This window comes from Mustelus asterias, chromosome 18 (genome assembly GCF_964213995.1).
Source record: "Mustelus asterias chromosome 18, sMusAst1.hap1.1, whole genome shotgun sequence".
NCBI lineage: Eukaryota > Metazoa > Chordata > Chondrichthyes > Carcharhiniformes > Triakidae > Mustelus > Mustelus asterias.
The window spans coordinates 27926261-27948628 of NC_135818.1; the positions used below are offsets into that span (position 1 = coordinate 27926261).

General features: G+C 42.3%; 1 protein-coding gene across 4 annotated transcripts in view; it reads left to right on the forward strand.

Moving 5' to 3' along the window:
* The window catches only part of LOC144507035 (tau-tubulin kinase 2-like), a 285213-nt gene that overhangs the window by 31344 nt on the left and 231501 nt on the right, over nucleotides 1-22368 (forward strand). For all 4 annotated transcript variants that reach the window (XM_078233619.1, XM_078233621.1, XM_078233620.1 and 1 more), the window contains exon 2: nucleotides 2028-2187. In XM_078233619.1, the coding sequence (XP_078089745.1) occupies nucleotides 2080-2187 (108 nt within the window). In that variant the 5' untranslated portion in view covers nucleotides 2028-2079. The remainder of the gene's footprint in view (nucleotides 1-2027; nucleotides 2188-22368) is intronic.

Here is a 22368-nt window from a genome sequence, read left to right on the forward strand (position 1 = left end):
CTGGCAACTTTGCGCACAGGTCCTCAATCCTGGGAATTGGGTATTTCTCTAGCTGAGAGTAACGATTTATCGTCTTTTGAAATCGTCGCAAAGACGGACCGAGCCATCCGGCTTTAAGGTAGGAACCACGAGTGCTGCCCATTCCGCGAACTGGACCGGTTTTATTATTCCTTCGTGCTGTAATCAATTGATTTTCCTTAATGCAAAAGGTACCGGCCGGGCTTTGCAAAACTTTGGAACAGCCTCTGGGTCGACGTGCAATTTTGCCTTGACTCCTTTGATTGTCCCTAGGCCTTCCCGAAAAACCTCCCCAATGTTTGCTCAGGATCTCACTCAGGCGACCATTTTCTAGCTGGAAGATATTTGTCCAATCTAGCTGGATCTCTTTTAGCCAATTTCGCCCTAATAGGCGCGGTCCCAAACCTTCCACTCCCATTAATGGGAGCCTAACTAATTGTTTCCGTAAGCAACTGGCACATGGGTTGTACCCATCACATTCAGTGGTTCCCCCGTATAGCTCCTCAGCTTTGCCGAAGTTTTGGTCAGGGCTAAGGGTTAGAGTCCAGTGCGTATCTTGTTAAACACTGTCTCCCCTATGACCGATAAGGCTGCGCCTGTGTCGATCTCCATCAAAATTGGATGTCCATTCAGTCTCACTGACAATTTGATGGGTTCTGATTTTGTAATCTCTACGCACAGTAGCTGTTCCTCGTCAGAGGTAGGGGGGGCTTCCAGGTTGTTAGGAAACTGGTGATTGACTCCCCGCTTCTCTAAATGTGGAGTAAAAATGGTACCTCCTCAGGATCAGGGGTGGCTTAGGGTCATAATATTCTTGAATTAAGTTTGACAACTCTTGGAAGGACTCTGTGTCCGGTGCCTCCAGGAAAGCTAAACTGCGCATAATCGCAAAAGCTGCTGGTCCACACGCAGTCCACAGGATAACCCTTTGCTTCTCATCTGAGGTTATGTCATTTGCCCTGTAAAAATACTTCATCCTTTCCACACATTGGGCCAGTCCTCCTCTGCAGGGTCAAAAGAGTCCAACTTCCCAAACAGCGGCATGTTTTCTCAACAGTGCCTTACCCTCAATATGTGCGGTGATTCAGCAAGTTCCTTCAGGTCACTCCTTTTTCCTCATCGCCACTGTAATAACTCCATGGAGGTGAAAGTCCCATCACCAAGTTACTTTATTTACACCTACATCTGTACACAGCCAGCTCTCCAATTGCTTCTGGCTGAATGCAGGCTGGGAGTCTGACACACCCATTTAAATAGGGAGCAAGAGGCTCCTTGGTTTAACCATCAGTTAAGACTAGTTCATACTCTAGCAAGCCAACCTCATTAGCCTGGCTGAAGTCATCACAGAAATGAACACCATGTTACCATCAAACTAGGAATGGGGAAAGGAGGAAGCCATTTAACCCTTCCTCGCTTGGTTGTAACAGCTGAGATTTACAGATCTTTGGTGTCCCAGGGAGTTGAGGGATATGAGGAGCAGACAGGGAAGTGGTGTTGAAGTCCAAGTTCACCCATGATCGTATTCAATGGCATTAGCTCCTATTATATATGTTGTGAAAAGAAAGGTTAAAGTGTCCATATTGTGGTGTCATTGCTTATTTGAAACTAGTTTGCCAACCATAAATCTCATGAATCTTGAGTACAATACTAATAGGAGAACAAAGTACAGCAGATGCTGGAAATCTGAAATAAAAACAGAATGCTGGAAATATTTGGCAGAGGTAAAAGATCTGATTCTCTGTTTCTCACTCTACAGGTGCTGCCTGGCTTGCTGAATATTTCCAGCATTTTCTGTTATATTATTGGTTTAAATTTTGTTTTGAAATTTTTATAATATGCAATTTGCAATTTCCTAGTGATCAAGCACGTGCCATTTTTGGCTTGTACATATCACAATACTATCCTGTTACATGTTGTAATTTATGATTTCCGATTTTTGTTGTATCATCCAATAGGTAATAATTAAATGTTGAGTTCAAATGCTAATGCATTTTGGTTTGTTTCTCCAGCCTCGGGTTAAATGGAACCTGTGTTTGGAACCCTGAAGATCCAGGCTGACTTATGCATTGCATAGCAGCTATTCCAAAAGGGACTACAGACATGAGCGGGGGAGGTGAGCAGCCTGACATATTGTCAGTCAGTTTCCTAGTAAAGGAAAGGTGGAAAGTGGTGAGTACAGCTTATTTTTACTATTTTGTGCATTTTCTAGAATGTGGTAACTGAGGGATTACTACTTTTGCTTAGAAATTTATAAATACAATGTTGTGTCATTTGTATTTCTGCAGTCAGTATTTTTTTAATTATGGTTCTTAATTTGATTCGTTCTTCTGCTTGTATTGAAGATCTTTCTACATATCATTTTGGTTAGAAAACACTTTACCATGCCCAAATAAATGTCAGGCCATGAGCTCAAAGCATTAGCTCAAATTTGAAAGTTCAAATTAGCTTGCACTTCTAATTTAGGATATCCTACCAATTCCCTCAGTAGTTTATTTACCACTCTACGAGTTAGAAATATAGAATTTTCTGAAAAGATTTGTGAAGGGAGAATATTTGAAAAGTAAATTTATACACATAGTAAAACATCTGAAAGCATGTTTGTTTTCAAGTGCCAAAATTATTATGTCTACTGACATGAATTGTAAAATATTTTTAAAACAATGCATTAAAATATGCCATTTGATTAAAGGGATGTATAAATTTTAGACCTCTGTCATTGTTTTTAAGATGAGTGGATCATATTTGATTGCAGGCTTTTACTAAACACAGGTTTATGAGCAAAATGCTTGTTATACTCGAGTTATTCAGCCAATCCTAGATACATCTGAGCTTTGTGACCTGGTGTATCTGTATGTACGTTTTGTGTATAGTGAATGTCTTTACGTCTGAATGCTCCTAATGCTTTTTAGATTTTTCCTGATGCTATAGTCACATTCCATGCTTCCAGTATTTCTCCAGTGCCATGATAAGCTGGTTAGTAGGGACTGAGACACTGGCCTGTGGACAATATTGGTTCATCTAATTTTTGATTTTTGAAATTCTAACCAGCCCCCGGCCACTCTATTTGGCTTATTGCTTGATACTTTTTGTCTAAAGATTCAACTTAACTGAAACAGGCATCCACCACTTAGACATCTGCACAGGGCTGCATAATAGACAAATGTGTGGAGTGTTAGTAATAATTCTTATTATTGCTTTCCTACTCTTCACGGCACAGGTAATTTAATTTGGCAGTCTAATTGTGGATTCTTAATATGGATTATTGTTCTAATCAGCATGGATATTGAACATTCAGATGTTGTAATTGGAAATGTAAAGTGTTGTCTTTGGAGGGATGGTGGGGGAGGGTCTTGCTTTTTGGATACATGAAGTCTCGCAATATGTGCGATGTGACTCCTAATCGAATGAAGCCCATTTACTGGCTTTGGCATGTTTATTCAGTCCTAACTTCATATTCTTGAGGATTGTGGCCCTAACTCATCACTGAACATCTATTTCTTCTTTTAGTGGTGTTTGTGGAATTGGTGATAACTGATTTACAAATGAATAAAATGTTATCAGAGTTTGAAAGCTATAATAAAAGTAAACTTGAGCCAGTTGATAACTGTCATCCTGACTTTTTTGTTTGGTAAAGTGATCACCCGAGTCAGAAATCTGGGGTTTTAAGCCCAGTTATGGGCTTGAGCAGCTAATATATCTTGATACTTGTGAAACTATGCATTGTTAGAAGTTTTATTGGGTTTGATTTATTATTGTCACATGTATTGGCATACAGTGAAAAGTATTGTTTCTTGCAGACAAATCATACTGTTTGTAGAGAAGGAAATGAGAGTGCAGAATGTAGTGTTACAGTCATAGCTAGGGTGTAGAGAAAGATCAGCTTAATGCAAGGCAAGTCCATTCAAAAATCTGACAGCAGCAGGGAAGAAGCTGTTCTTGAGTCGATTGGTACATGACCTCACATTTTTGTATCTTTTTCCTGAAGGTGGAAGAGAGAATGTCCGGGGTGTGTGGGGTCCTTAATTATGCTGGCTGCTTTGCCGAGGCAGCGGGAAGTGTAGACAGAGTCAATGGATGGGAGGCTGGTTTGTGTGATGGATTGGGCTACATTCACGACCTTTTGTAGTTCCTTGCGGTCTTGGGCGGAGCAGGAGCCATACCAAGCTGTGACAGAACCAGAAAGAATGCTTTCTATGGTGCATCTGTAAAAGTTGGTGAGAGTTGTAGCTGACATGCCAAATTCCGTTAGTCTTCTGACAAAGTAGAGGCGTTGTGGGCTTTCTTAACTATATAGTGTTGGCATGGGGGGACCAGATGTGTTGTCCTTCTAGATAACATGTTAAACTGAGGCCCTATTCTCATGTCTGTATTGATGTTTTAAAAAAAATACTCCCATGGTATTCTTTAAAGAAGTGAAGGGGAGTTATCCTGTTGTCCTTGCTAACGTTCATCTCCCCAAAATAATACCATGAAAACCGATTCACTGGTCCTTGATTTGTTTTACCATTTGTGGAAGCTTGCATGAATTGGCTACTACAGTTGCCTATTTTAAGAGATCTGATCATAAGATACACTGGGGATGTGCAGTGATGCTATATAAATCCGAGCACTCTATTTCTGGCAATTGTTAATACTGATGTTGGATAACTGCCAGCTAATTATCAGTTTTAATTAGTTAATTTGTTACAACAACTTGCATTTGTACATCAATAAATATCCAGAGGAAAATGAATCAAACACTTTTGTCAATTAAGTGGGAAGTGAATAACCTTTTGAGGGAGTCCAGATGAGAATACAGAAGCAACTAAAAGTTCAGCTATGAATGTGGAATATAGGATAAGAACATAAGAACTAGGAGCAGGACTAGGCCACCTGGCCCCATGAGCCTGCTCTGCTATTCAATAAGATCATGGCTGATCTATTCGTGGACTCAGCACCACTTTACCTGCCCGCTCACTGTAACCCTTAATTTCTTTACTGTTCAAAAATTTATCAATCTTTTGACGATTGATGAGGGAAGGGCCGTGGATGTCGTCTGTATGGATTTTAGTAAAGCGTTTGACAAGGTCCCTCATGGCAGGCTGGTGCAAAAGGTTAAATCTCACGGGATAAAAGGTGAGCTAGCTAGATGGGTGGAGAACTGGCTTAGCCATAGAAGACAGAGGGTAACAGTGGAGGGGTCTTTTTCCGGTTGGAGGTCTGTGACTAGTGGTGTTCCGCAGGGCTCTGTACTGGGACCTCTGTTTGTGATATATATAAATGACTTGGAGGAAGATGTAGCTGGTGTGATCAGTAAGTTTGCGGACGACACGAAGATTGCTGGAGTTGTGGATAGTGATGAATATTGTCAGAGAATACAGCAGGATATAGATAGGCTGGAACATTGGGCAGAGAAATGGCAGATGGAATTTAATCCAGATAAATGCGAAGTGATGCATTTCGGTAGTTCTAATGTAAGGGGGAGCTATACAATAAATGGCAGAACCATCAGGAGTATAGAGACACAGAGGGACCTGGGTGTGCAAGTCCACAGATCCTTAAAGGTGGCAGCCCAGGTGGAGAGGGTGGTGAAGAAGGCATATGGCATGCTTGCCTTTATTGGACGGGGCATAGAATATAAAAGTTGACATATTATGTTGCAGCTGTATAGAACGTTGGTTAGGTCACATTTGGAATACTGTGTCCAGTTCTGGTTGCCACACTACCAGAAGGACGTGGAGGCTTTGGAGAGAGTACAGAAAAGGTTTACCAGGATGTTGCCTGGTATGGTGGGTCTTAGCTATGAGGAGAGATTGGGTAAACTGGGGTTGTTCTCCCTGGAAAGACGGAGTATGAGGGGCGACCTAATAGAGGTGTATAAAATTATGAAAGGCATAGATAGGGTGAACAGTGGGAAGCTTTTCCCCAGGTCAGAGGTGACGAACACAAGGAGTCACGGGTTCAAGGTGAGGGGGGCAAGGTTCAACACACATGTCAGGGGGACATATTTTACACAGAGGGTGATGGGGGCCTGGAATGCACTGCCAAGCAAGGTGATTGAGGCAGACACGCTGGGATCGTTTAAGACTTATCTAGATAGCCACATGAACAGACTGGGAATAGAGGGATACAAACGAATGGTCTACTTGGGCACATGAGCGGCGCAGGCTTGGAGGGCCGAAGGGCCTGTTGCTGTGCTGTTTTGTTCTTTGTTCTTTTGCCTTAAAAACATTCAACAAGGTAGCCTCAACTGCTTCACTGGGCAGGGAATTCCACAAGACACGCACACGCACCAATCCGCTGAGTATAGTCCCAGGCTACTTCGCCGCTCCCCATAGGCCAACCCTCTCAACTCCGCGACCAACCTTGTGAATCTCGTCTGCACTCTCTCCAATGCCAGTATATCCTGTGTCAAGTAAGAAGACCAAAACTGTACACAGTTCGCCAGGTGTGGCCTCACCAGCACCTTATACAGCTGCAACTTAACCTCCCTGTTTTTGAACTCCATCCCTCTAGCAATGAAGGACAAAATTCCCTTTGCCTTCTTAATTACCTGTTGCATCTGAAAACCAACTTTTTCCAATTCTGATTCACAGAACTGATGCCAATCCAATTAATCAATTAACTTGCATCATATCGTCAAAATTGGAACTTGAATTGGGGGATGTGCAGTGGAATGCTGTGGAGGCCCTGATGCACACAAGTGCTGAAATTGCCTGGGAAGGTTAAAATCCAATGAGCTGATTTCTGCTGCCTGTAGTCCTCCTCCGTGTCAGAGACTTGGGCCACATACGGGCCCTGAACCCAAAATCTTATAGCCAACAAAGGGAAAGCAGCTCAAATGGCATGCAAGCTCAAACAGTGCTTTTAAATCCAATCACCTACAGAGCTCACTTTCACATATTGCGTCAATCTGCCTCCTATCTCAAACACATGTCCACCATTGCCGGACTCAATTTCTCTGAAGATCTCTCCACCATTTTCATAGAATCCCTTGGGTGCAGAAGGAGGCCCTTCGGCTCATCGAGTCTGCACCGACCACAAATCCAACTCCTATCCCCTCAACCCCACGCATTTACCCGTTAGTACCCCGACACCATGGGGCAAGTTAGCATGGCTAATCAACCTAACCCGCACATTTTTGGACTGTTGGTGGAAACCGGAGCATCCAGAGGAAACCTACACAGACACGGAGAACGTGCAAACTCCACCTAGACGGTCACCTGAAGCCAGAATTGAACCTGGGTCCCTGGCGCTGTGAGGCAGTCGTGCTGATCACTGTGCCACCATGCTGTTTCGCCCTCAATAAATTCTATGATGTCCAAAATACCACTTATAACCCCAGATACATTAAGCATGACTCAGCAGAACCCCACCTCTCGCTGATCTCCATTGGGTCCCCATTCTTCCAACAGATGAACTTGAAAATTCTGAGTGCCACTGCCACACTCCCCAGTCCCAACTCTAAATCTTCTTCACAAGGCACATCCTGTCCTTTAGTACTCATTCTGGTTTCCTGTACATCCACGATAGGTTCCTCGAACAGTATGTAATGGAACCTATGAGGGAGCAAGCTATCCTAGATCTGGTCCTGTGTAATGAGACAGGAATAATGAATTATCTCACAGTTAGGGATCCTCTCAGAAGGAGCGACCACAGTATGATTGAATTTAAAATACAGATGGAGCGCAAGAAAGTAAAATCCAATACCAGTGTCTTGTGCCTAAACAAAAGGAGACTACAAAGGGATGAGGGAGGAGTTGACTAAGGTAGACAGGGAGCAGAGACTTTCTGGTGGGACAATTGAGGAACAGTGGAGGACTTTCAAAGTGATTTTTCACAGTGCTCAGCAAAAGTATATACCAGTGACAAGGAAGGACTGTAGGAAAAAGGATAATCAGCCATGGATATCTAAGGAAATAAAGGAGGGTATCAAATTGAAAGAAAATGCATACGAAGTGGCAAAGATTAGTGGGAAACTAGAGGATTGTGAAATCTTTAAAGGTCAACAGAAAGCCACAAAAAAAGTTATAAAGAAAAGATAGATTATGAGAGTAAACTAGCTCAAAGTGTGCAGAGGATACTGAAAGTCCGCACAGGCATATAGATGGTTTAAGTGGGTGGGCAAGGGTCTGGCAGATGGAGTACAATGTTGGTAAATGGGAGGTCATCCTTTTTGGTAGGAATAACAGCAAAATGGATTATTACTTAAACAGTAAAAAATTGCAGCATGCTACTGTGTAGGGGATGGTGGTGATTAAGTGGGGAAGGTGTGCGGTTGTGGTACTAAATTCAGTTATGCTGGCTAATCTTTGGATTTGACCAGGTATTAACCAGCATTACATTTCTTGGATAATTATCTGGGTAAGTTCCACGTATCTGGCCCAAGTCTCTGACACTGAGGAGGACTGCAGGCAGCAGAAATCAGCTCATTAGATTTTAACCTTCCCAGGCAATTTCAGCACTTGTGTGCATCAGGGCCTCCACAGCGTTCCATTGCACATCCCCCAATTCAAGTTCCAATTTTGACGATACGATGCAAGTTAATTGATTGGATTGGCATCAGTACTGTGAATCAGATGCCTTTCTGGAATGAATAAATACCCTACAGCTCTGGTCTTGCTATATTTAAACAAGTTAGAAAGAACTTGGCTGTCGTAGTGATGTATCAATAAGCCTTTAAAGTCCGAAAGACATAGCTGATGATTGTAGAACCCAAATATGGCCATTTTACAGCTTCCACAATTTCCTCAATTGTACACTTTTTAAACATTCAGTTTTTCAAGAGGTTTGCTGTCAAGATAAAGCTAACAAAGATAAATTGCTGTGATATTAACACACCACCCAGCAGTTGCAAAAGTAACATTTTGAGGTTTAATTAGTCTTTTTCCTTGCTGGCAAGTCGGTGCTACAGCATTGAATGATTTGCACTTTGGGCATGGAAAATTGTGATGTCTTGTGAAATTGATGGATTTAAATGCCAAATTCCTGGCAGAGCAAATCAATATTTAATTGATTTCCTCTCCATCCCTTCTGTCTCTTTTCCTTCTTCACCCCAGCCCTAGAAAATTGTTTGCATTAAATGTAAGCCAATCTGACTGTTAAAACTGCCTGACAACTGAAGGAAAGGTGAAAGCTGAAAATCTGAAACTTGTTATTTGTAAGTTGACAGTTTCATTAGCAACCTCCAGTTGTAGATGTGAACTGTGCCGCAGGAACATTAATTGTAAATAATCATCTTCACTTAAAGCAGGCAGTCTTGTATTGCCATGCATTCATCGGTTTACATCTTTCAGAGCATCTATGCAGTGTGTATGTTACGTAGTCCTGTTGAGAAATTATTGGGGAAACTAATGGGGCTGGATTTTCCCTCTGGTGGAGGAAGGTAGGGAGAAACTGAGGTTGAGACTGGTTCTTGGTCCTGAATCTGCCTCTGGGATAGTGGTGAGGAGGGGGGTAGCAGTTACTCACTTTGATTTCCCAGGGTGGCCAATTATTGGCCAGATGGCAGGTTTGCCACCTAATTAAAACAGAATTCTCAATGAGTACGTTGTCCCTGTCTCGATTACAAAGAGATAGAACATAGAACAGTACAGCACAGAACAGGCCCTTCGGCCCACGATGTTGTGCCGAGCTTTGTCTGAAACCCAGATCAAGCTATTTCCTCACTATCATCCCGAAGTACTCCATGTGCCTATCCAATAGCTTCTTAAATGTTCCTAAAGTTTCTGACTCCACTATCCCTGCAGGCAGTCCATTCCACACCCCAACCACTCTCTGCATAAAGAACCTACCTCGGACATCCTTCCTATATCTCCCACCATGAACCCTATAGTTATGCCCCCTAGTTACCGCTCCATTCACCCGAGGAAATAGTCTTTGAACGTTCACTCTATCTATCCCCCTCATCATCTTATAAACCTCTATCAAGTCTCCTCTCAACCTCCTCCGCTCCAAAGAGAAAAGCCCAAGTTCCCTCAACCTTTCCTCATAAGACCTACCCTCCAAACCAGGCAGCATCCTGGTAAATCTCCTTTGCACTCTTTCCAATGTCTCCACATCCTTCTTGTAGTGAGGTGACCAGAACTACACACAGTATTCCAAATGCGGTCTCACCAAGGTCCTGTACAGTTGCAGCATAACCCCACGGCTCTTAAACTCCAACCCCCTGTTAATGAACGCCAACACACTATAGGCCTTCTTCACGGCTCTATCTACTTGAGTGGCAACCTTCAGAGATCTATGGATATGAACCCCAAGATCTCTCTGTTCCTCCACATTCTTCAGAACCCTACCTTTGACCCTGTAATCCACATTTAAATTTGTCCTACCAAAATGAATCATCTCGCATTTGTCAGGGTTAAACTCCATTTGCCATTTTTCAGCCCAGCTCTGCATCCTATCTATATCTCTTTGCAGCCTACAACAGCCCTCCACCTCATCCACTACTCCACCAATCTTGGTGTCATCAGCAAATTTACTGATCCACCCTTCAGCCCCCTCCTCCAAGTCATTAATAAAAATGACAAATAGCAGAGGACCAAGCACTGATCCCTGTGGCACTCCGCTGGTAACCGGTTTCCAGTCCGAAAATTTTCCATCCACCACCACCCTCTGTCTTCTGTTAGATAGCCAGTTACCTATCCAATCGGCCAAACTTCCCTCTATCCCACACATCCTTACTTTCTTCATAAGCCGACCGTGGGGGACTTTATCAAACGCCTTACTAAAATCCATGTATATGACATCAACTGCACTACCTTCATCTACACACTTAGTTACCTCCTCAAAAAATTCTATCAAATTTGTGAGGCAAGACTTGCCCTTCACAAATCCGTGCTGACTATCCCGGATTAAGCTGCATATTTCTAAATGGTCGTAAATCCTATCCCTAAGGACCTTTTCCATCAACTTACTGACCACCGAAGTAAGACTAACCGGCCTATAGTTACCAGGGTCATTTCTATTCCCTTTCTTAAACAGAGGAACAACATTCGCCACTCTCCAGTCCTCTGGCACCACCCCCGTGGACAGTGAGGACCCAAAGATCAAAGCCAAAGGCTCTGCTATCTCATCCCTTGCCTCCCAAAGAATCCTAGGATATATTTCATCAGGCCCAGGGGACTTATCAACTTTCAGTTTATTCAAAATTGCTAGTACATCTTCCCTCTGACCATCTACTTCCTCCAGCCTATCAGCCTGTGACACCCTCTCTTCCTCAAAAACATGGCCCCTCTCCTTGGTGAACACTGAAGAAAAGTATTCATTCATCACCCCTCCTATCTCTTCTGACTCCATGCACAAATTCCCACTTCCGTCCTTGACCGGCCCCAACCTCACCCTGGTCATTCTTTTATTCCTCACATAAGAGTAAAAAGCCTTGGGGTTTTCCTTGATCCGACCCGCCAAGGACTTCTCATGCCCCCTCCAGCTCTCCTAAGCCCCTTTTTCAGCTCATTTCTTGCTAACTTGTAACCCTCCATCGAGCCAACTGAACCTTGTTTTCTCAACCTAACATACGCTTCCTTCTTCCTCTTGACAAGACATTCCACCTCTTTTGTGAACCATGGTTCCCTCACTCGGCCATTTCCTCTCTGCCTGGCAGATACTGTAGATATTCTAGTTAAAAAGGAGAATTGTGAAATATTGGATCCAATAAGCATAGTGAGAGAGAAAGTACTGGAGGGACCAACATCCTTGAAGGTGGCTAAATCACCAGGGCCAGATGGATTTATCCAGGCTGTTAAAGGAATCCAGGGAGAAATAATGGATGCTCTGAGGATTATTTTCCCATCCTCACCACATACAGGTGCTATCCAGAGGATTGAGAATTTGTGAACGTTGTACCAATATTTAAAAAGGATGCACAGTATGGGTCAAATAATCATAGACTGGTCAGTTTGGCTTCAGTGGTGGGCAAATTATTATGGCTTTGTTAAAAGAAAGTTGTGATTTGCTAATCAAATTTTTCGAGGATTTAACAAGGAGGATTGATAGTTTATTAGATGTTGTCTACCTGAATTTCAGTCAGGCATTTGACAATGTCTCAAGTGATAGACAGGTCAGAAAAGTAAAAGCCTGTGGAATTTAGGGGAATGTGGTGAGTTGGATCCGAAATTGGCTCAGCGACAGGATTATGAATGTTTTTGAGAATGGAAAGCGGTTTCCAGTAGTGTTCCACAGGGCTCAGTGGAGCCCTTGAATTTGTTGTATGTATTAATGATTTGGACATAGGTGTGTGTGTGACATAATTGGGAAATTTGCAGGTGACATAATAATTGGCCATATAGTCAATAGTGAAAAGGATACCTGTTGTCTCCAGAATTGTATCAATGGCTTGGTTGAGTGGTGGAAAAGTGGCAATGCAATTCAATCCAGAGAAGTGTGAGGTAATCCATTTGGGGAGGGGAAACAAAGGTCAGGTTAGACCAAGGAGAGCCAATGGATGTTATCTATCTTGACTTCCAAAAGGCCTTTGACAAGGTGCCTCACGGGAGACTGCTGAGTAAAATAAGGGCCCATGGTATTCGAGGCAAGGTACTAACATGGATTGACGATTGGCTGTCAGACAGAAGGCAGAGAGTTGGGATAAAAGGTTCTTTCTCAGAATGGCAACCGGTGACAAGTGGTGTCCCGCAGGGTTCAGTGTTGGGGCCACAGCTGTTCTCTTTATATATTAACGATCTAGATGACGGGACTGGGAGCATTCTGGCCAAGTTTGCCGATGATACAAAGATAGGTGGAGGGGCAGGTAGTATTGAGGAGGTGGGGAGGCTGCAGAAAGATTTAGACAGTTTAGGAGAGTGGTCCAAGAAGTGGCTGATGAAATTCAACGTGGGCAAGTGCGAGGTCGTACACTTTGGAAAAAAAGAATAGAGGCATGGACTATTTTCTAAACGGTGACAAAATTCATAATGCTAAAGTGCAAAGGGACTTGGGAGTCCTAGTCCAGGATTCTCTAAAGGTAAACTTGCAGGTTGAGTCCGTAATTAGGAAAGCAAATGTAATGTTGTCATTTATCTCAAGAGGCTTGGAATACAAAAGCAGGGATGTACTTCTGAGGCTTTATAAAGCACTGGTTAGGCCCCATTTGGAGTACTGTGAGCAATTTTGGGCCCCACACCTCAGGAAGGACATACTGGCACTGGAGTGGGTCCAGCGGAGATTCACACGGATGATCCCAGGAATGGTAGGCCTGACATACGATGAACGTCTGAGGATCGTGGGATTATATTCATTGGAGTTTAGGAGGTTGAGGGGAGATCTGATAGAAACTTACAAGATAATGAACGGCTTAGATAGGATGGACGTAGGGAAGTTGTTTCCATTAACAGGGGAGACTAGGACGCGGGGGCACAGCCTTAGAATAAAAGGGAGTCACTTTAGAACAGAGATGAGGAGAAATTTCTTCAGCCAGAGAGTGGTGGGTCTGTGGAATTCATTGCCACAGAGGGCTGTGGAGGCCGAGACGTTGAGCGTCTTCAAGACAGAAATTGATAAATTCTTGATTTCTCGAGGAATTAAGGGCTATGGGGAGAGAGCGGGTAAATGGAGTTGAAATCAACCATGATTGAATGGTGGAGTGGACTCGATGGGCCGAATGGCCTTACTTCCGCTCCTATGTCTTATGGTCTTATGGTCTTAAGGAGTACATGGTATATAGGAGGATATTGGGAGGGGTAGAGGAATTGTATGTCCACAGGTCCCTAAAGGTGATTAAAGAAAGGATATGGAGTGCTTTCCTTCATTGGACAAAGTATAGAATACAAAAGCAAGCATGTAATGATGGAATTCCATAAAACGCTGGTTGGGCCACAGCTGGAATTTTGTGTACAGTTCTGGTCACCACCTTACAGGAAGGACATAATTGCTTTGAAGCAAGTACAAGAATGTTGCCAGGGCTCAAATTGCAGCTATGAGGAAAGATTAGGTAGGCTTGGGTTGTTTTCCTTGGAACTGAGGAGGCTGAGCGATTGATTGATAGATGTACAAGATTGAGAGGCCTTGATTAACAGGGGTGCCGTGTTTTCCCTAGCGGAGAGGTCAATATCAGGAGCTACAGGTTTAAGATGATCGATAGAAATATTAAAGGGGACATGAGGAAAAGCTTTTTTCACCCCGAGGGTAGTGGGCGTCAGGAATTTGCTGGCTGGTTTGGTGGTTGAGACAACTCAGTTAAAAGATACCTGGATCTGCACCTAAAGTGCTGTAACCTGCAGGGCAATAAACCGGGCACTGGAAGGTGAGATTAGAACAGGCAGCTAGTTTTTTATTCTTTTTTGGCTGGCACAGACACAATGGACTGAATGGCCACTTTGTGCCATAACTTTTTTTATGTTTCTATTAGGGATGGCGACCATGCTCTCAAAGCTGGAGGACCAATCAGAGACTTTCCAGTTGAGAGATACAACAGCTCGTAACAGCAGGGAAATGAAAGAGAGGCAGCTTCAGGGTGGAAGTATCCTCTCTCCATCTTCTTAAAAACCATTAATTAAAAAACAGATTCAGCATGCAGGCCCCCACCGTGAGGTTGGGCGGGGTGGAGGATGAAATCGCTCCATAGGATGGTTTGTTGTAGATTTTGCAGGAGTTGGAGAGTGGCCTGCTGCTGAATGTCTGCTTCCAGGCATCTAAACTTGCCCCATCATCTGTGGGATCCCGAAGGCCAACTGGAATGTTGCCCTCATTTAGGCCTTAAATAAGCCTGATGGGCTGTCAGCCAAGTGTTGTGCTACCTCCAATTACCCTCTTCCCCAAGGCAAAAGTGGCCAGAGATGGAATGGGGCTGAAGAACCAACACAAGGCTGGCAGGGCTGTTTTTAGCTCCTGCCCACTGGCGGGGCTATTTTTAGTTCTTGCCTGGCCCCAAAATCCATTAAGAGTTTTAACAACACCAGGTTAAAGTCCAACAGGTTTATTTGGGAGCAAATTCCATTAGCTTTCGGAGTGCTGCTCCTTCGTCAGATGGATCCATCAAAATCCATCCCATCGTATTGACATTTCAGAATCATGCTTTTGCTCTTACCTCTGCTCCATTTCTCAAGTATCTTCTGGTAATTTTCATACAGGGCCACCTAAAAATGATTGAAGAGAAATTTAGTGGCTTAATTTAAAGTTTTTTTCCAAAAAGAAAAAAAGGTAATGGTACAAATAATGGGACTTCAGACAGACAAATTTCCAGGGACTGATTGTTTCCATGCCTGTTGGCTGAAAGAAATAGGTGAGAAAATTGCAGATGCATTAGTCATAATTTTCAATCTCTACATTCTATTATTGTACTTTTTGGATTGGCAACTTTACAGGTTTCACTCCATTATTTGAGAGAAAGGTAAACAAGGTAACTACAAAAATAAAAGCATCTCTGGAGAGAGAAACATAGTTAATGTTTTTTATTTGTACATCTCCTATTTAATCGTAGAATAGCTGCAGTGCAGAAGAGGCCCTTTAGCCCATCGAGCTTTCACCAACGGCAATCCCACCCGGCCCTATTCCCGTAACCCCACGTTTACCCTGTTAATCTCCCTGACACAAAGGGGCAATTTAGCATGGCCAATCAACCTAATCTGCACATCTTTGGAGATATATTAATATATTTAATATATTCTCTGCTCATGATGTGATCCCCTCTCTACTTGGAGGCCAAACACAAGTTGGGTGAGTGATTTTGAAACACGTACAGCACAGATTCACCAGAGTGATAGCAGGACTTAGAGGTTTAAATTTTAAGCAAATGTTGTATAAGCAGCGCTTGTAGTCCCTTGAGCTCAGACGGTTAAGGGGGATAGGATTGCAATATTTAAAGTTATTAAATTTAATGGTGTAAATTGCGAAACTATTTCCTCTGGTGAGGAATTCCAGAACTAGGGGCATAATCTTAAAATTGGAGGCAGTTTAGGAGTGAAATCTGATTCTGAGATGTCCAGAGCCATTTGCTGACCACTATAAAAAGACGTATGTATTTGTGAGTCATTGAGTAAGGCTCACTTTTAGATCTGCTTGTCATATCCAATAGTTTACCATGGATTATATATTTTGTAAGCCCTTCCCTCTTAACTAAGGCGATGTTACAACGGCTCAAAGCGTAGCATAGTAGTACATGTTATGCTTCAAGGTGATACAGCTCCAAGCTCTTGCATATGCTGAGTTATCGAGCTCATCAGTGGAGAGATCTGAATTCTCTCAACTTGATTCTGCCCTAGTGGAAGGAAATATAGGGAAAATGGGGTTCTTGAAAATAAGTTCAGTTTGAAGCTATGATTTACCAACTGCAGAGTTATGGCAATCATTGTTTATTTTGCAAGTTGTTTTTGTATGAGGGATCATTTTCAAATTTGAGAGAATTCTATCGGCTTTTGTTTACTGTCTCCACATGGGTGATGTGTGTTACCAGCATCTAATGCACTTGAGCTATTGTAGTTAAACTGTTCAACAGGGGGGTTTGAATCCTTGTCCTGGTTTGTATATGGCAAATCAACTTTGTTGCTTCAATTTTTGAGTCCTATGAAAGATAAGTAATCTATAGAATTATATTTTGGTTTCAGATTAGAGATAAATCTTTATTTCCCAGTTAGTTGCCAGGTGGGAATAATACTGCCTTGTGGCTCTGCCACTGGAAGAATCATTGAAGCATTTGAGGATTATTGCACTATTAGACCAAATACCCAGGAGACCTATTAAGCTTTGTGAAAGTAGCCATGTCAGCATGTTTTAAGGTTGGTGTCTTGTTATTAACTTAAGTGTATGCATTTTATGGCAAACACAAGCTGCTCTGACATGGGGCTTTGCAATCATAAATTTTGCAGTTTGCGTTTAATTTGTTGTGTCCTAATGGAAAAGGAGTCTTGAAATACCGTGTTAGACTTCATGGCACATTTCACATATACTAAAACAGCAAAACATTCACTTTAAGCAGTGAAGCTTATTCTTAATAGAGCTTTCTTTTGATGATGACATTATACTTGCAGCCAACCTTGAATTTTTTTCTTTGGGCGAACGTTTTTGTTTACACACTTACTGGCCATGTTATCCAAATGTGCTTTTTCCTCTAAATTATGGAGTACCACCAAAAATGCATACGCATATCTTGGAAAAGGATGGTATACTTGGGGGTTCAAAGATGTAATCTATGTGGTTAAAATTAAGGAACAATAGAGGAACTATTATGTTGTTGTGTGTATATTATAGGCTACAAGTAATGGGAAGAAGATTGAGGATACAAGAACATGGAGTAGTATGAGTGAAAGACTTCAATTTTCCTAACATATATGTGGAAAGTAACATTGCAAAGAGGGCAAGGAGTTCCTGACACGTGTAGAAACCTTTTTTTGGTCAGTATGTTATCAACCCAACAAGAAAGGAAAGGAAGGTGTTTGATCTAGTTCAGGGGATAAGTGAGCATGTTACATTGGGGATGCTTTTGGGAAACAGTGATCACAATGTCATTTTAGGTTTACAGCAATTATGGAAAAAGACAAGGAAAAATTAAATGTGAAAATATTCAACAGGAGGGCAGTACATTTCAGTGAGTTGAAAGGTGATTCAGCCCAGGGAGAATGGAATCAAAGATTGGCAGGTAAAATTTATCATTTGTATGATACGGTGTTGTTAGCTGCTCAGCGTACTCCAGGTGTGTTCCATCCTTGTGTCCTGGACATAAAAGTCAGAAAGTAACCTGATCTCTTGTTTTAAGACCAAAATGGATGATCTCACACTTGCCTACATTGAAATTCATTTGCCACTGTTTTGCCCATTCCCCAAACCTTTTATATCTCTGTAATTTTATGCTTTTATTTATACTGCTTATGTTGCTGCCTACTTTGTGATATCTGCAAATTTAGATGTGTAGCTTTCTTATCCTTCATCTAGCTTGTTAATAAATACAGTGAGTGGTTGAAGCCCCAATACTGACTCTTGTGGGGAGCCATTAATTACTTCCTACTTGTAGTATAAGGGTCTGGCACATATAAGGTTAATGTGTGACTGAGTACACTACTACCCACACACTGATGTAAGGGAGTACATGACCCCCACCAAGGAGTCAGTCAGTCTAGTGTTGGACAGAGCCATGTGTACATGCAAGCATGGGGATAGCTCTTGTGTGTATACATAACTTGTAGTTAATAAACATGTACAGATGACCTACTTAAGACAAAGAAGATTTCATTAAAACCTACTGAACAGTATCCAACACACTAGAGCACTACCAATTAGAGTGCCACCCATTATTCCTACTCTCTCTTCTGCTGCTCAGCAAGTTTCCTAACCAGGTCAATAAATTTGCCTTCAATTACATGAACTTCATCCTTAGTGAGCAGTCTTTTATGGGGACCTTGTCAAACATCTTCTGTGAGTTCATATTTTTTATTCATAGGATGTAGGTGTTGCTGGCTGGGCCATCATTTATTGTCAATTCTGAATCGGAATTGTTCTTGAGAAAATGAGCTGCCCTCCGGAGCTGCTGCAGTCCATATGGTGTAGATACACTCATGATGCTGATGGGGAGGGAGGTCCAGGTTTTTACCTTTAACACTGAAGGAACACCAATATATTTCCAAGTCAGGATGGTGAATGGCATGGAGGTGAACTTCCAGGTGATGGCGTTCCCTGTTTGTTGCAAACACTTCAACTTTATCTTTTGCACTGATGTGTTGGGCTCTCACATCATTGAGATGGACACATTTGTAGAGCGTCCCCCAGTGAGTTTAAATTTCCATCACCATTCAAGGCTGGATGTGGCAGGTCTGCAGTGTTAGATGTGATCCATTGGTTGTGCGGTTGTTTAGTTCTATTGCTGTTTTGCACACAAGTAGTCCTGTGTTGTGGCTTCACTAGGTTGACACCCCATTTTTGGTATGCCTGCTGCAACTCTTGGCTTGTCTTCCTGCACTCTCTTCTTTGAACCAGGGTTGATTCCCTGGCTTGGTGGTAATGGTAGAGTGGGGGATATGCTGGGCCATGAGGTTACAGATTGTAATTGAGTACAATTTTGTTACTGCTGATGGCCCACAGTGCCTCATGTTTGGCCAGTCTTGAGTTGCTAGATCTATTTGAAATCTATCCCATTCAGCACAGTGGTAGTGCCACACATGATGATGGAAGGCATCTTCAATGTGAAGATGGGACATCTGCTCCACAAGACTATTGCAGTGGTCACTCCTACAAATGCTCTCATGGACAGATGGAACAGGCAGGTTGGTGAGGATGAGGTCATGTATGTTTTTCTGTCTTGGTCCCCTCACCACCTGCTGCTGACCCAGTCCTATGCAGCCATGTCCTTTAGGACTTGTTCAGCTTGCTCTGCAGTGATGCTACAGAGTCACTCTTGGTGATGGACATTGAAGTCCCCCACCTAGAGTACATTCTGTGCCCTTGTCACCCTTCATGCTTTCTCCAAATGGTGTTCAAAATGGAGGAGTACTTATTCATCAGCTGAGGGGGAGATGAGGTGCAGTATGTGGTAATCAGTAGGAGGTTTACTTGCCCAAGCTTGATCGATGCCATGCCTCATCGGTTCTGGAGTCAATGTTGCAGACTCCCAGGGCAGCCCCCTTCTGACTGTAAAATATTGCGTCGCCACCTCTGCTGAGTCTGTCCTGTAAGAAGTCTCAACACCAGGTTAAAGTCCAACAGGTTTATTTGGTAGCAAATACCATAAGCTTGCCTGTCTGTCCTGCCAGTGGGACAGAACATACCCAAGGATTGTGATGGTGATGTTTGGGATATTATCTTTAAAGTATGATCCTTGAGTATGACACTGTCAGGCTGTTGTTTGACTAGTCTGTGTGGCAGCTCTTTCAATTTTGGCACAAGCCCCCAGATGTTAGTAAGGAAGACTTTACAGGGTTGACATGGTTGAGTTTGCATTGCCATTTCCACTGCCAAGGGTGATGTCAGATTGTCTGTCTGGTTTTGTTCCTTATTGACTTTCTCGAGTTTGATACAACTGAATGGCTTTCTTGGCCATTTCAGAGGGCATTTAAGAGTCAACCATGTTGCTTTGGACCTGGAGTTCATGTAGGCCTGACCAGGAAAGGACAGCAAATTTCCTTCTCTAAAGGATTTTCGAGAACCAGATGGGTTTTTATAACCATCAACAATGATTTAATGGTCACCATTGGACTTTTCATTCCAGGTTGGTTGAATTCAAATTCCACCATCTCTTGTGGTGGGATTTGAAAAGTAAAGTTTATTTATTAGTCACAGGTAAGGCTTACATTAACATTGCAATGGAGGTACTGTGAAATTCCCCTAGTCGCCTTAGTTCAGAGCCTGGTCAATGCACCTAACCAGCACGTCTTTGATTGTGGGAGGAAACCGGAGCACCCGAGGAAACCCACACAGACATGGGGAGAATGTGCAAACTCCACACAAACAGTGACCCAAGCCGGGAATTGAACCCAGGTCCCTGGCGCTATGAAGCAGCAGTGCTAACCACTGTGCCACCGTGCTGCCCAGGCTACTGCCTCCTATGAATAATATTTCTAGACATTCCTCTGAATTTTAAAAACTAAAGTAATAAGATAATCGGTCATGAGCTACCCTTTACAAATCCATGCTTACTACCTCTGATTGTTGTGGGGCCAGTGTTCAGCTTGTTCTCCAAGTAATCAGACGAAGAATTTCAGAGTTTAAAATCAGCTGTTTATTTATGAACTATAGCAAAGGTTCCAGTATGTCAGGTGGTGGTGTAGTCCAGAGCATTTGATGCAAAGTTACATAATCAGATATACTTCCAAATTTGATTAGAAGGAATTAGCATATCCCATTCAGAGATGTACATTTGTACAGGAGTTATTTATGTCCACTGACAACTATTGATTAGGTTTACATCTTGCACAAGATATTAGTGCTATTAATCAATCACAGCATGTGCATGTCTACTTGATTATAATATCCAATCAGTGTAAAGGTTTGAATATACTAGTTGATCTGATTTATCATCAGCTGTAAGTTTTCCTTAACATAACTTGTTTGGCTTATTGTTTTCAATTATCGTCCCTATGTCCAAGACCCCTGTTGTCAATGAATATTTTCAGGCTAGGGAGGCCTCGATAGATAAACAAACCCTCGTTCAAGCCATAAACGATGTTGCCTCACCATGTTACCGTTAGACTATTTTATTTTCTGAACAGTTTCACATTGTTTCACAATCTGTGTGGATTCCCTGAGGACTAGCAAACCATAGTATACTTTGCAGCTAGCAGTGTGTATGATTTTTCTGCTTTTAACCCTTTCACTGATTATGATTTATTAGTATGGCTACTAGCCTCCTTCACTGACCAGCTGGAAACTTTCAGGATTTTTAGTCATCCTAACTTTACTTACAAACTGTAGTAGTTTCCCTACCACAGACGTTAGGCTAACTGATGTACAATTATCTGGTTTCCTCCATTTGCTTTTCTTAAATACTGAGCTGAATGTTGTCATGCCTATTACAGGCATATGTGTGTTGCAACTTTTAAAACTACATTTTTAAAAAATGGACACAACAATTTTTAAGGTAGTATCATGTGACTTTGGCAATATTGGCCCCAGACACACCTGAAGCACAAGCAAATATCTCATTAAAATATGAACAATCCCAGCCACTTGTGAAACTCAAGCTCTTTTGTTAAGGATGAATTGGAAATAAACTATGAAGAACCAACAATTCATCTTCCTGCCTTAGCATGGACAGGAACTAAATGAGTTTGAGATTAAAATGAAATGAATCTCATTGACCTTTCATTGTATTGTGATGGTCCCTCATCTCAAAACACTCTAGTGTGAAAGGCCACAATGCAGGATGTGTATTGGCCCAACCCATTATCTTATTTGGGAAAGTGTTTTGGACTTGTGTGGGTTATTTTGTTAAGGCAGCAGAAGATGCACAGTCTCTGGGAAATTGCACGAGAGATCCCATCTGAAAGATCATCTGAAAAGCCATCGAACCAGCTGCAAGGCAGCATTGCCAAGGTAAAACAACTATATCTTGAAAGATGAAAGAATCGGGAGAGCTGATTTCCTTGCAATTCAGCTGCAAGAAACCTTGCAGCTTTTTGCTTTTGCCCAACCTCCACTCCAGCTACAGCATCAATTCAGCTGAGAAGCTACAGGCCTACCATGGAAGGGACTGAAATAATTTCAAGTTGTAATTTATATTTCTTTTTCCTCATCTGTCTCCATTCTTGTTGGTATGAGTGAGATGTCATGTTTAAAACCCCTGTGGCATGAGTGTGATGTTACCTTTTTTAATTCACAAAAGCTTGCTACAGGAAATTATTTAAATTGGGACTAACCATTGAGTAAATGCACACTAATCTCTCGCACAAAAATAGACCCTGGTCTAATAATAAACACATCAACTCTATTCCTGCTGATATGCTTAATTTT